This window comes from Microcebus murinus, chromosome 7 (assembly GCF_040939455.1).
Source record: "Microcebus murinus isolate Inina chromosome 7, M.murinus_Inina_mat1.0, whole genome shotgun sequence".
Lineage (NCBI taxonomy): Eukaryota > Metazoa > Chordata > Mammalia > Primates > Cheirogaleidae > Microcebus > Microcebus murinus.
In genome coordinates, this window is record NC_134110.1 from 68341345 (window position 1) to 68357143 (window position 15799).

At 31.9% G+C, this 15799-nt stretch overlaps 1 protein-coding gene across 4 annotated transcripts in view; it reads left to right on the top strand.

Moving 5' to 3' along the window:
- The window catches only part of TRIQK (triple QxxK/R motif containing), an 89801-nt gene extending 74518 nt beyond the window's left edge, over positions 1-15283 (top strand). For all 4 annotated transcript variants that reach the window (XM_012749628.3, XM_012749630.3, XM_012749626.3 and 1 more), the window contains 2 exons: positions 9523-9608; positions 14905-15283. In XM_012749628.3, the coding sequence (XP_012605082.1) occupies positions 9523-9608; positions 14905-15018 (200 nt within the window). In that variant the 3' untranslated portion in view covers positions 15019-15283. The remainder of the gene's footprint in view (positions 1-9522; positions 9609-14904) is intronic.
- Positions 15284-15799: the final 516 nt, after the last annotated feature.

A 15799-nucleotide genomic window follows, 5' to 3' on the forward strand; every position in this document is an offset into this window, starting at 1 on the left:
TACAGTTAGAAAATTCTACTGTAAGTTTAAATTTTCCGTAGTACTTAGTTAGTTGATTACCATGACCAACTAGTCACAATGAGGAAATAAACAGGTGTATGAAAATAATCATCGTGACTGCATATTTAAAGTTTTTCAGGACATAGTCAAACTCTGAAATTTCTCCAGGAGAAATTTAATTTACCATTTTAGTAAGGAAGCAGAATAATATTTGTATTTAATTCTTATTGACAAAAGCTCTTATATTACATACTGGGGAACCAAGCTGGAGATCCTGTCTATTTCCAAGGTTATCATTTGAGCCTGTGGACTCAGAATTGGGGAAATGAACATATGGTCTGTTCTGGACCACTGAGTCTGCTATTAGAAAATAATTTTTTAAAATCAGCTGGCCTGTTAAGTTTTATTGCCTTCTTGGAGTTAGTGTCTTTTGAATCTTTGTACTTTGATATTTTCTGTATTTGACATTGCTTCCACCCAAAACCCACATGGCTTTTTTCCTAACTTCATTGAATAATCTGGTAAAGTGAAAGACGAATTAAGGAGATATTCTCTAACCACTCTATCTGAAACTATAGATCTTTCCTTTTATTGTTTGCCCCTTGCCAACTATATTTTTCTTTTTGGTGCTTTTAATTACTTAACAAATTGCAAAATTTTTGTGTGTTTATGATCTGTCTTTTTTACCAGGTTTAGGGTAACATACACTTGTTCTGTTTCATTTACACGTCATTTATCAACCTGAATGTGTGTTTATTTCTGTACTTGATTTTGGTTGCACAGTATCACAGAAATTTTATTGATACAAATAAATAGTTAAAATGATAATTGCCTTTTTAATATTAAGTGCAGATCTAGCAATTTCAATTGAACTGATCACAAAATGTGAGAAAAGAGTAGTAGGAAATTTTATTCCAGAACTGAATCACAGGCATATCTAAGGACAGCCTGCAATTTTTATTATGAATATATTAATAAAATTTCAATAATCAAAGTATAATAATCCTCCTAACTATGCGTGTACCTTTCACATTTTATTACAAAACTATTAGGCCACAATAAGAACATACATCAAGCAGGTGCACCAGTGTCTTGTCTGACATTTAATTAAGCAAAATACACTTGTGCTACAATAGTATATCCACTTATATAATTCTTTGTGTGCAGACATTTAAATGCCTGAATTATTAAATATATCTACTATCTAAATAAGACTTCCTTAACCAATGATACATGTCCAAGATGTTCAACAATAAGCATAGCAAAGTCAAAATGTATAAGTAAAAATTAGGAAAACCTACACTACAAAGCAGTACACTGCTTATTTCTATTATATTAAAATGTGAAATGTATTGAATTGTTAACATTTTAAAAATATGTTAAAATTTTAAACATAATTTAGAACATGTTTAAAAATAGAATATTGAATAAAATTTATTTGAATTATAGTCTGAAAAGTTAAGTATGTGTTTTATAATCTCTAGGGCAACCATTAAAACATTATTTTAAAAGATATAAAGTCAGAATACATAATTTAAATAGAATATTAAAAAATGTTCAGCTAATCCAAAAAAGGCAGGAAAGGTGAAATAGGAACAAAATCAAAGGAAACAAAAAGAAATTATAAAATGTCAGACTTTAATAAAAACATATCAATAGTTTCATTGACTATAAATATCTAAGTACACTAATAAAAAGACAGATTTTCAGGTAAAATTTTATAAAATGAGCCAAATATAGGATGTATATAAGAAATTCACTTGAAATATAATGATATTAAAAGTAAAGGGATGGAGGAGAAGTACTTCATGAATGTGCAGTAAGGACCTCTGAAAATCTGCTTCCATATAAAGCCAACAAGAAGACTGGCAAAAATTGTCAAAATCAACTTTTTTCAGAAATCTAGAAATTAACTAAAATCTTGCAATAGTCCAAGGAGTGTTTATTGCAGAAAAACAGCTGAATTTTTCCTTTGAGGAAAAATTTTGTAATGAATATTTTGTAGATAAAGGTACATTTAGCTACAATTTCCCATTTTACCTATGTATGGTGACTTTTGCGGCACCCTGTAGCATGAGTAGGGCTTGCCATGCCCAGTAGAGGTGTGAGAAGGTTGAAATCTCTCATCTCTTGCCAAGCTTCAGCCTCTATACAAGCATAAGTGAGGACTAAGACACAACTCTAAATTCATGTTAGATCATGGAGATATACCGCAACACAAACATACACATACTCACATATCTCCTCAGCAAAACTGGAAGACTCAGTAGTTTAGGCATTTAAGCAAATATCTGTCTAATCACTAGATAATGTGTTAGTTTATTTTGTGCTATAACCTATAACAGAATAAATTAAATGGGGTAATTTATAAAGAAGAGAGATTTATTTCTTAAAGTTCTGAAGGCTGGAGAGTCCAAGGTCAATGGGCCCAAATCTGGCAAGGGCCTTCTTTATGTAGTAGCATCCCGTGGTGGAAGGCAGAAGGGTAAACACACACAGGGAGGAGTCCTACCTCATCCATTTATCATGAACCCATTCTCACAACAGTGGCATTAATCCATCCACAAGGGCAGAGCCCTTATGACTTAATCACCTCTTAAAGTTTCCACCTTTCAACACTGTTAAATTGGGAATTAAGTTTCTAACACTTGAACTTCAGGTGACACATTCAAACCATAGCATTCCACCCCTGGCCTCCAAAATTCTTGTCTTTTGCACAATGCAAAATTTTTTTCCCAATAGTTCCCAAAATCTTAACCTGTTACAGCATCAGCTCAAAATTTCAAATTCCAAAGTCTCATCTAAATCAGATATGGGTGAGACTCAAGGCACAATTCAGCCTGAGTCAAATTTTTGTGCATCTGTGAGCCTCTGAAATTAATCAAGTTATTTATGTCCAAAATACAATGTTGGGAGAAGCATAGGTAGATATTCTCATTCAGAAAGGGAGAAATAGGCAAGAACAAAGGAGTAATAGGACCTGAGCAAGTCCAAAACCCAAAAGAGAAAGTTATATTAAGTCTTAACAATGAAGAATAATGTCCTTTCACTTCATATTCCACAATCTTGGCACACCAGGGCAGGGGTTGGGTCTTCAAGGCCTCAGACAGCCCCACCCCTGTGGTTTTGCTGGGCTTAGTCTACCTAGCAGCTCTTATGGGTTGGAGTCTCTTGCCTGTAGCTTTCCCAGGCTACAGTTGCACACCGGTAGCTCTATAGTTCTTGAATTTCTGAGGTGGCCTTGCTCTGATGGCTCCACTAGGCATTGCCCTAGTGGAGGCTTTCTGCAGTGCCTCAACTCCTACAACAATTTTCTGCCTAGGCCTGCAGGCAGTTTAATACATCTTTTATAATATTGGTAGAGGCCACCATGACTCCCCAGCTCATCTTGTGCAGTCAGCATGTCTTCTGAGTCAGCACTCCATGGAGCCCATTAAGATTTACCCCTTACACCCGCTGGAACTGTGGCAAAAGCTACAGCTGAGCTTGCTTAAGCCATGGGGCAGCTTAGGGGTGCTGTGCTGGAATGTGAGAAGCAAAGTCCCAAGGCAGTGCAGAGCAGTGAATGCTGAGGTCCTGTGGACAGCTCTCTGGAAACCTTGCCATGGAAGTCCTTTTCTGGGCCTATTATTGGAGGTACATCCTTGAAGATCTCCGAAGTGCCTTTAGAGTATTTCTCCTATTGACTTGATGAATATCCATCTGGCTCCATTCTGTCTGTGCAAATGGTCACTTTGCCACGCTTTTAGTATTCTCTCCTGAAAAATGCATTTTTATTCTTTACATGGCCAAGCTGATTTTCTAAATCTTTCTATTCTGCTTATAAATTTCATTCTATCTTTAAGTCATTTCTCTTTTCTTGCATCTTACTACATGCAGTTAAAAGTAACCATGCAACTCCTTGCAATAATTTGCTTTGAAATTTTTTCTGGTAGATAGTCATAGTGCATTGATTTTAAATTCTGTCTTCCATAAAGCCCTTGAACATGGATACAATTCAACCAAGTTCTTTGCCGGTTTATAACAAGGATGACCTTTACTCCAGTTCTCAAAAAGATATTCCCCATTTTTATCTGAGACCTTATGAGTATGGCCTTTACTGCCCATATTTTTACCAATATTTTGATTAAAATCACTTAAATATTCTCTAAGGAGATTCACACTTTTCCTGTAATTCTCTTCTTCTAAGCCCTCATTAGAATTGCCTTTAATGCTTCATTCATGGAAATATAGGCTTTTCCAAATTCTGCTTTTCCAAAACTGCTTCTCCAAATTCTTCCAGCCTCTAGCCATTACCCATTTCCAAAGCTGTTTCTACATTCCAGTTATTTGTTCTAGCAACAGACCCACTTCTTAGTAGCAATTTTTGTCTTAGTCCATTTTGTGCTGCTATAATGGATATCTGAGACTGCGTAATTTATAAAGAATAGAGATTTATTCCTTATAGTTCTGAAGGCTGGTATGTCTAAGGGCGAGGGGTCTACATCTGGTGGGAGCCTAGTTAATGCATCATCCCATGATGGAAGGTGGAAGGGCAAAAGAGCATGCACAAGAGAGAGCAAGAGGGGAGGTCAAATTCATCCTTTTTTTATGAACTCATTCCTGTGATAACTAACCCACTACTGCAATAATGGCATTAATCAATCCGTAATTTAATCTCCTTTTAAAGGTCCCACCTCTTGACACTGTTGTCATGGGAATTAAATTTCCACTACATATATTTTAGGGGACATATTTAAACCATAGCAGAAACTTCAGTGACCACACATGATAAAGAATACAGGCTTTACAGAATTAGTCCAGAAAAGTCTCTAAACAGAAAGACTCCAATAACCAAAAAAGAACAAACAGCAGCAGCAATAAAACCTAGGGGAGATCTGATTTGCAGAGTTGCCACATTACATTATTAAATATGTTCAATTTTCAATGGGAAATTATGAAATGTGCAAAAAATTAGTGGAGTACAATTCATATATACACACAAAAACAATAAAAACTTCTTAAGGAAGCTCAGACATTTGACTTACTGGACAAAGACTTTAAATCAGCCATTTAAAATACATACAAAAATTTAAGAAAACTAAGTGTAAAGAATTAAATTATGAGAATGATATCTCACTAAATAGAGAATAGTATTAGATAGTTATAAATTTATATATATGTATGGACACATATATCTATATACATATATATTCTTACATATATTCTTACATATATGTATATAGATATATGTGTATATTTCTGTATAAAGTAGAAATTCTGAAGTTGAAAAGTATAATAACTGATAAAAACATTTTAGAGAGGCTCTACAACCAATTTCAACTGGCAAAAGGGAATAAGAGAACATAAAGAGAAGTTAATTGAGATTATCTAGTCCGAGTTTGTTCTCTAACACAATGGAATAAAATTAGAAATTGCTAAAGAAGGAAATTTGCGTGATTAAACAAATTACAAATATGTTTATTAAATAGTATACTTCTAAATAAACAATAGATCAGAGAAGAAAGCACAAGGTAAATACTTTGTGATGAGTGAAAACCTAACATAACATTTATAACATTTCAAAACTTAGGAGATGCAGCTAAAGCAATACTTACATGGAAATTAATACCTGTTAATGACTCTATTATTAAAGAATAAAGATTTCCAATCAATAACCTAACTTTCTACCTAAACCAACTAGAAAATAAAGAGTAAACTAAATCTGAAGCAAGTAAAAGAAAGGAAATAATAAAGATTAAAGTGGAAGTAAACAAAACAGAGACTAGAAAAACAAGAGAAAAAAATCAACAAAACCAAAAGTTTGTTAATTTGGAAAGATCAACAATATTGAAAAAAACTTTAGTTAGGCTAACTATGAGGGAAAAAAAGAAAACATTCAAATTATTAACACTAGGAATGAAACAGTATATATCACTATTGACCTTACAGAAATAAAATATAAGGCAATATTATGAACAGTTGTATGCTGAAAATTAGATAATCTAGATAAAACAGTACCAAGTGCTAGTGATGATGCAAAGTTACCAGAACTCTCATATATTGCTGGTGGGAATGCAAAGTGATATAGCTACTCTGGAAAATTATTTGGCAGCTTTTTATAAAATTAAACATATATTTGTCATATGACTCAGCATTCTCACCCTAAAATAATGGAAACTTAAGTTCACACAGAAATTTTTACAGCTGTGCTTATGACAACTCTGGTTATACTTGCCAGACACTGGAAATAACCCAAGTATACTTCAGTGGGTGAATTAATAAACAAACTCTGGTACCTTTTTCTATAATGCAATACTACTAATGAACTGTTGATACATACAATTTGGGTAAATCTTAAAAGTCTTATAGTGAAGGAAAGAAGCCATTGTCACTTTATTGCCACCTTCTTGAAAGGGAAAGCTATAAGAATGGAGAATAGATCAGTGGCTGATAGGAATTATGAGTTTGAAGAGGGATAATTATAAAAGTATAGCATATGGGAGTTTTAGGGGGTAATGGAACAATTCTATATTCTAATTATATAAGGCGGTAGTTACATGAATCTATACATGCATACTAAAATTTGTAGAAATGTATACCAAAGAAAGCAAGTCAAATTTACTATATAATAATTTTAAAATAATACAATATTATAGAATTATATTGGAGGGAGAAGACATAAATCAGTCAATCAAGAACATGGAGATGAAGAGAAAAAGCTGTTTACTAAGGTGTAATATATCAGAGAAAATTAAAGTACAGAAATTATTTGATGAATGGTGTCATTGTGAATAGAGAAACTAGATGAATGCAGCCCTAGATTGGCTTCATGGGCTTGAATTACAAAGTTTTTCTCTCCACATAAAACTTAATGGGCAATTGTCAAATAGCTACTTTAGTTATTACATTATTGATATAACCAAAATCAGACCCAATTTTTTTCTAGAAAAAGTCTACAAAATCTAGATTATCTAAGTCTGTGGTCCCCAGCCCCGGGCCATGGCCAGGTGCCAGTACCTGATGTGTTAGGAAATGGGCCATCCATCTGCACCTGAGCTCCGCACAACGCCTCCCCCACAACACCCCACCTGCTGACCCCTGGTACGTGGAAAAATTGTCTTCCATGAAACCTGTCCCTGGTGCCAAACCGCTGATCTAAGTGGGGTTTTTTGTAGGTATAAGTAAGTACTCAGAAGTCAGGGACTTCTGTATTTTATATTTTTTACAATCCTGTGGGCATAGATATCTTTCTTGAATCCATTAAAATTCAAATGTCAAAAACCTCTTTGGGTTCAATGGAAAGATCTGGTTTTAATTATAAAGAATTTAGCAGATAGCCCTGTAAATGTTTTCACTTAGTAGACTAAAACCACATTTTGCAATATATACTTTTGAATATCATCGTCAGCAAGGAAAATACTAAATTAAGGACAGATGCACTGTTTGGAGAAGTACCAGATGTACAAAAACTTTTAATACTATCTTTTTTATTATAAATACAGTTTCATAAGTTCATATTAACTTGTAATATAAATTTAGAATATTATTCTCTATGAGAATATAAGAGTTGAATTTAGATAGAATATATCATTTAACCCATGGTTATATGGCACTTGAAGTAGTGTGATAAATTCTCACTTTAACCTTGACTCTTTGAGGTTTATCTGAGTCTATTTAATGAGAGATACCTTATCTAAAATATTGCATACTTGTATGAAAAACAAGTATCTTAACAAGGGTTAAGATAATCCTTTTTCATTTGTTTATTGTTTCCCCATATTACCCAGAGATTATTATAGGGCATATACAGTATAAAACAAAAAATTACATCTTGGCTTTAAATCCATAATCTTCAAATTTCTTTTTTAGATTCTCATCAAAAACTTGATCTATAAACCTGAGTGAAGGCATTTGATGTGTCACCATTTTCATTGTTCTGAACTGTTTATATCCCAGCGGGAATAATGACATGAATAGTTTGACTGTTGAGATGTGAAATCAGAGTGAACACTTGTCAAGATTTTTTCATCAAAATTAAATGTTGCTAATTTAAAATGGGTCAGAGTAATATTTTTCTGTATTTAAATGATTTAAATTTAGATCATTTGATATACATTTTTACAATTGGCTCATTTCTGGATCATTAAACCCCATCATCAAATAATATTTATTAAGCTTCAGCATGCTCATAGATCTAGAATTACTGGTATACAATAGCAGTTAAGGAGAAAGAACACACTTCTTTAAAAAGAAAACACAGAGCTATTCAAGCAAACAAATACTTTTATGTGTCTACTGAACACAAATACAGCATTTTCTCATGACTCCCATCCATTTGACTCACCTCTCTCTGCCATTTCTAATTCTAAAAGTCTATATGAAATTTTAAAGATACTTTTGAATCATAGTAAACACTTTAGGAAATATATTACACATTAAATTTTTATGATATACTTTAGGTGAACTGCTTTCCAATTTATTTCAATGTGAGGGAGATGTGGAAATTAAAATTAGAACTTGTATTATTTAGATAATGGAAATGTAGATTAAGTTTGGGAAAGGAACTGGCCATTATAAGACAAAAACAAGGCAAAATAAGAATATAAAATAGCCAGAGAAATTATACAGTCATATGTTGACTCCCACTCAGAATAACATATACTGTTATATTTGAGGATCATTTGACTCAGTTCTTAGTTAAGAGTTTGGTTAACAAAATGTATACTATTGTAGTAAATGCTTTTGTTGCTGTTGTTGTTAAGTCTATTTTCTCCCCAGGCTGTGTAATACTTCTTTGTTACTCATTGGTGAGGTCACCAGATGGAACACAAAAGAAGGAAATTTTAAGCTCAGTTTTTCTCATTTTTGGCTGTGAAATGTGGCAGTGATGACTGAAACTAATATCTAAATGTAGCTATCTTACATCTTTTACCTCGCTATATTTATTCTGTCTTCTTTTAAGTGGAAGAAAGTTAAATACATATTTTTCTAATGAATTCAGGTGACTACATATTGTCTACAGGTTGTCTACATATTTTTTCTTTAGTCTCTTACTTAGAAAAAAACTAGGGGATATTTCTCATTGATTTTTTGAATAATGTATCCATAATAAAATAAATTTATAATGAGCTGTTACTCTTCATTTATGAAGACAAAGTTAACCTTACCTATTAATGAGATCTTACATATACTCATTTATTTATGCATTTGTTTCCAAATGCTTCCAAAAGATTTATTCTCTTTACTTTAAACTTCTTATTGTCTAAAATAAGTTTTTATCTATTTTGATTTTCACTGCACTTGAAATCAAAAATGTCTGTCAGTATCTTCTTTAAAAAGTATGCAAGGAAGAAAAGAAGAAAAGTTGACCATTGTGTGTGTGACTGTTTATGTGAAAGTATTCGGTTACTACAACTGGGAAGTACTTTGCAACTCTGTGCCCCTGTTTTACTCTATTTAAACATTCCTTGACATTCAGATGACTGTTAAACTTGAATTATATATAATCATTACTCATTGTCTAAAACTATTTCTTTCTAGGTAAACAGGATTATAAAAAAACCAAACCTATTTTACGAGCAACCAAATTAAAAGCAGAAGCAAAGAAAACAGCAATAGGCATAAAGGTAGACCTCTATTTGATAACTTTAAAATTTGATATGTGCATGCCATTTCATTTTCTAAAACTGGATTTCATAAATGTTGAATTCTAAATGTTTTATGACATTTCAAAATCTAAATAGAATGCCAGACTCGAAGGTTTTTTGCAAAGAATTTACCTAATGGAAAACATCCTTCCTATCCTGAAATTTTAAAGGGTCTTAAAATAAAACACAGTGTCACTTAAGAGAAGCAGTTATACTTAAAGTTGCAATTTATATTCTCTCTGCTACTGTGTATATTGTTCATACATTTTAGTGATATATGTGGCCTTAGTCAAAAATTTCTATTGTTTTCAATAATTTTTTCTTTATAGTTGCTAAAACTATAGTTGTAATTATATATACTTAGCTTGTTAATACATGCAATTTTATTCTGTATATCTTATTATTGTCAGTACTCTCTATGAAGAAAGTCTAATGATGCTCCCAAACTTGTTCTTTTGGAATACCAGTGTTATATCTGCTTAGGAAGGATAAATGCATCTAATAATGATGTTAGTAGACGGTGAATTCAATGTGTCAGCACAGTTAAGCTGAACAAAATTACATTTACATTATTTCCCATGTCAATCTTTTGCCAGGTATTTAGAGTTGAATTAAACTATTAATAGAAAAATTAATTTGGCAACCCTACTATAAAATGGGTAAAATAAAAATGGCCAGTACATATATTTTATTTAAATATTAAGATGTTAAAAGGAGATTTTGGTTTTTATCTGGCAGATGAAAAATCAATTTTTCTAAGTTATAGCTTATAGCAAATGCCAAGGTATTACTACCAAGCTGTAACAGCTGTTGAACTGCCAGATGATATATTTGGTTGTCTTCCAGAATTTGCTATTATGATCATGAAACACTGCCTTCTTTTTGCTCCTGATTGCTGATTTTGATCAAGCATTGCCGTATGATGCAGTATGTTTTCACAACACAGTCTCCTCAGTTAGTGCTGTGTGTCAGTTTTTAATGAAAAAAAGCAAATTGCCTTTCTGTTTAAAAGAGAGAAGATTCATCTTTTGAAGTATTTTTCTAAATCCATATGAAATTTTACTCATCTTTAAAAACTATTGTGATGACATGACTTTTCTAAAAGCAATGTATACTTTTTTATTTTCTATTTAGTCACTTGGTGACTATCTCTTGAAGTGAGAGTATTGTTGTCATTGTCCTGCAAGGAAATATAGTGCTTACTTTTATGCTTTATAATGCAGTGGGTTTTTTTTAATTTTTGTTTGTTTTTTTTAAGAAAAGTATTATGGTAACAAAGTCCACTTGTGGCGCAATATAATGATCAGTTACATATTAGAATTTGAGAAATAGTGCAGCCATTCATTTATTTATATACCCTTTTTACATACTTTTTAATATTTGTTCATAATTTTTATGTTTTATTTTAAAGAAATAACTATGTTCCCAGTGTGAGATAAAATCTCCCTTATAATGTACAATTATTATCTTTTTAAAAACATTGTAGAATTTGCTTAATCTTGTTATGAGAAAATTTTTTCTCAGATTTTATTTCCTATTTCAAGTGTGTACCGAAGAGTTTCAAACTGACATCAGAACATAGCTCTGTTTTAATAACCTAGCATATCATTTTTTATTTGTAAACCTGTGGAAAACAAAGACCTTAACTTCAAATATTGTTTATTTTGCTTGAAAATTTATGTGAGGAGCCTATTAAGATGATATGAAACTTTTTAGAATCAGAACCATGGAGGTGTTTTACATTTCAAATCTAGCATACTAATAAGTTTGCCCTGTCAAACTTTGATTGCCTTGTCATTTTGGCATAGGATTTTAAATAACGAAGTTTCTTTCAGGAATTGCCATTTAATGCTTTTTAATTTCCCCAGTGAGTGATTTTATCCATATTGATAATGTCAGAGAAGCAACTAAGGACTAATGAACATCAAACATGTTTGACTCATCTACTTGATACAGAATGACCATAATATTATAATATTTTATCACTTTACTACATATTCTTTTGAATGAATCATAATGATGCTCTTCAAATAATTTAAATCTACAGAAAATATGGACAGGTGCATAGATAGAAAAATAACAGCAATGACAACAACATTGAACACAAGATATGGAGGCCTAGGATCATATCCTGCCCCTTACTGTTGCCACAATCTAGCTCAGTCTAAGGTGGCACATTTGTAAAATTGAGATTTTGCTATTGACCTCATAATGCTGTTAGGAGAGCTAAATAATACAGTGCAAATGTTGAACTTAGAGCATAGAAGTAATTTATGAATCATTAGCTGATTGAGAAAATATTTGTTTGAATTAACCATTTCTAGTATGTATAAATAAGACTTCCCTTAAATGTTTGCCATTGGCCTTAAGATGCCCTGCTTCAACTAAGTTCACACTGTGTGGCTGTGTAACAAAATGTTCCCAGTTTGGCTGTGGAGATAGTATTATGTATACTAGTGTTGTAAAGTTTTAAAAGCATTACATAATTTTAATATACCTTGTATAAATATCATATAAATATTACTCAGTCATTCATTATTTATTTAGAAATTACAAATATTACAATATAGTAGCACCTGTGGAAAGAAAGATAAATAAAACAGGATTGTCTTGGAAGAACTTATGCAAGAAATCACTTCTAGATTTAATTACCATAGCAAGTCAACAGTACTGACTGTGAAATCATGGGTTGAGATACAAAGAATTATACAATAGGGCCTTTACCCTTAAAGGCTTCTAGAGCTTTTTCTAAATGTATGTTTAGTTCAGAAAATGTTGTGGGGGAGCAGTTAATCATTTCAGCATAAGATATGAATAGATTGTGTTAAAATCTAGAATTAATTTCTACTGAAAAGCTATTTTTCTTTTTTTGTGTCTTAAAAATGCAAATAAAATGTTATCATTTATAGCCTAGTAATTCAATGAGTACCACCTAAAAATATTTACACAACTAAGTTTGCTTTTGGTTGCTACCCAATTATAAGATTATTTTTCAAAAATTACAGCATTGCTAAAAAAATTTTTAGAATATAAATGCCCATGCTTCCTAGTATTTAGAAGGAAAAGGATTTCTGTTTATTAATTAATTGATTTGTTTATTTAAAAGGTTTATTTGACAGGGATAATTATAATAACAGAATAAGGACCAAAAACTTACTTTTGTTACATAAATCAAATATTTAAGTGTCAACCAGAGCCTTCCAACAACCCCTTGGGATGAGCCAGTTTGAAATGTTTTGTTTGTTCTTTTTTGTTATTTCTGATTTAAAGCTAAAAATGGCCAAGGGGCAGGGAAGTCATAAATGCCTACAGGTCTCTAAAGTTATGGTTAGTGTCACCAGCATCCTATAAGGATTATTTTCAAATTTTACCCGTTGTTTTAACCACGTAAACATTCATCCTCTGCTATGCTTGTTTCCTCAACAAAATAGGGACATTTTGAAGAAAATTATTTGCCACACCTTAATATTTCTAAGCCACTCCCACACCACATATTGAACAGACATAATTGAATTAGTATGTCCTCTGAAGTTGTATTCTACGAATATACTCTGCTTTCTACACTTAAAACTCTTTCTCATGCCTCCGGATATTCTGAAAGTATACAGTGAAAATGACACAGAGTTGTTCTAAGCATAAGGAGTTGAAAAGCAGCAATTAGAGTTGACTATCAATAAGATGTGAATCATGGTCTCCAATCAAGAGTAAAAACTTTATTCTTGCATTAAGCTTGGGTGACTGCTGTTGAACAGTTTTGTTGTCCACTATACAGAACAGATGGAGTTTGCAGTTGTGTGTCACTTGTTTATTACATCCTCTTAAAATTAGTAGCTGTGTAACCAGATGGGTCTGGGAGCACAGCTGTGGATATAAGAAAATAAATGAAACCTGTCTGATGCTGCCATGCCCTTTTGAGATGCCAAAGTGTTCCAACTGCAACAAAGAAAAATTCACTTTCATTTGACATCATATTGATACATCAGATTTAAAAAATGAAATCTCAAAAAAATTGTTGACACTGAGTTTTCCAACCCCCTGGTTTTTATTGATATTTATGTCCATATTTTGGAAATCTAAACAAATGTAATTATGAAACTAAAACTATGTATAAAATATCTATAATTTCAACATTCAGGTAAATACTCCATGTTGATTATAAACCAGATTCATTTTAATGTTTTTAAAGTTTACTAGGTATATATGTTGAATTACTTATTTTACATTCTAATGAAATGCAAGATATATTCATGTAAATGCAAATGAATTGCTTCTCTGTAAACAATGCCAGGTAAGGAGTGTGATACACAGTGGAAATTAGAAGGGAATATTAGGCCCCTTAGGATACTGAATTGTACTCTATTTGCTTTTTTTTCTACTTAGCCAAATGATATGTTAATTTTGAGAAAGTTTCTTGATTGTGTATGTGTATATGTGTGTGTGTGTGTGTGTGTGTGTGTGTGTGGTGTGAATGTGTATGGTGTGTATGTGTGTATGTGTATGTACTTTTTGGACATAACATGACTTTTACCATAATATACATCATAAATTTTAGACCATGATTGTATTATACTTGATTAATATAATCCATATCAAATCACCAAATGAAATATTCAGGACCATCCTTCACAGTTGTGATAAATTATACTATATCATGCTTCACTAGCTAAGAGTATTCAGTTTTGTTTCCCTGTAATATAAACTACAGAATTTAGGATTTAAGAATTAGAGTTTCAACAAAGCAATATTTAATGAGGATGTATACAGAGACATAATCTGGAAACCAGTTATAATAACTGTTTCTTCCCAATAAAAAGGAATTATAAATTTTTAAAAATTCTGTATCTAAATACTATTACTAGTAATAAATGTATTTAAGCAACAAATAAAGTTAAACATAATCAAATAGAGAACAGAAAAACTGTGTAGATACAAACTGCGTCGCTTGTGTTCAACATTTCAATATCCAAACTATGAAAATATATTAAAATGATAAATTTTTATTTTACTCTTAGGAAAACACTAAATGAACTGGAAATAATAATAATACCAATGACTCACCTACTGATGTACGTGTCATTGCATTGGGAATTGTCAAGTACAACATAAGTTTCTTTACTTAATTGCAAGAAGTATTAAACAAAAAGAATGTGATTATTAGGTTTAAATTATTCATTCTAGGCTGTGGAATAATATGTTTATTTTATCTGATGAAACTGATAACATTAACCAATCTCTTTTCATCAATTTCAAATCTACTTTTTTTTTTCTTCCCCAGGAAGTTGGCCTTGTACTTGCAGCTATATTGGCACTACTACTGGCTTTCTATGCTTTCTTTTATCTCAGACTGTCCACGGATATTGACCCTGATCTGGACCCAGATGAAGATTAGCTAAGCAGCAATGAATGAATTAAAGGGAAATAATTTTACAAAAGCATCTTTTGGGACCATTACTTCCAATACTAAAACTGTAACATCTTGAATTCTTTCTGCTGGTATTTTTAGTTTGCAGAAATATCTTTTTAAATACTTGCATAGGCTATCAAGAAAAGAACCTTACCTAGCAATGTAGTATAATGTATGCTACCGGATACTTTTATAAATCTTTCTGCTCTGACAGGCACCCTAACATGGTGCATTTAGATAAAATGGAAAACAGATTCTAAATTTTTCAGATGTCTTAGCCAATTTATGTATATAACTCCATCACTTATGGATTACTAAATCTATTTTTGTTCTATATACATCATTAGTAAAATATATATTCTCATTTATGAAGCACTCAAATCACATTCGGAGGCTAAGAAGGAACAAAAAGTCATGGGAAATTTTATATTTTACAAAGAAGCCCTTCTCTCTTTCCAGACGTATTTTAAATCATTAGAGAGACTATCTGCACATACATCTACAGTAATCTTTTTCCTTCTTTGCCAACTGTTCAGTGCACATGTGCTCCATCAGAAATGGCACCTGGATGACAGAAGCTCAAAGAGTCACATATGTCTCTAAAATAGAGTTCCTTTCCTCTTGGGCTGAATGAGCTGGTGTAAATAGAAAGTTCGGTTGATCTTGATTTTAATTAACTTATTACTCTGTTAATATAAACTTGGAATTCTATTTTAATTATTTTGTTCTGGCTGCTTGCAGTATCAGTTTGCCCCTCTTGTTAGCG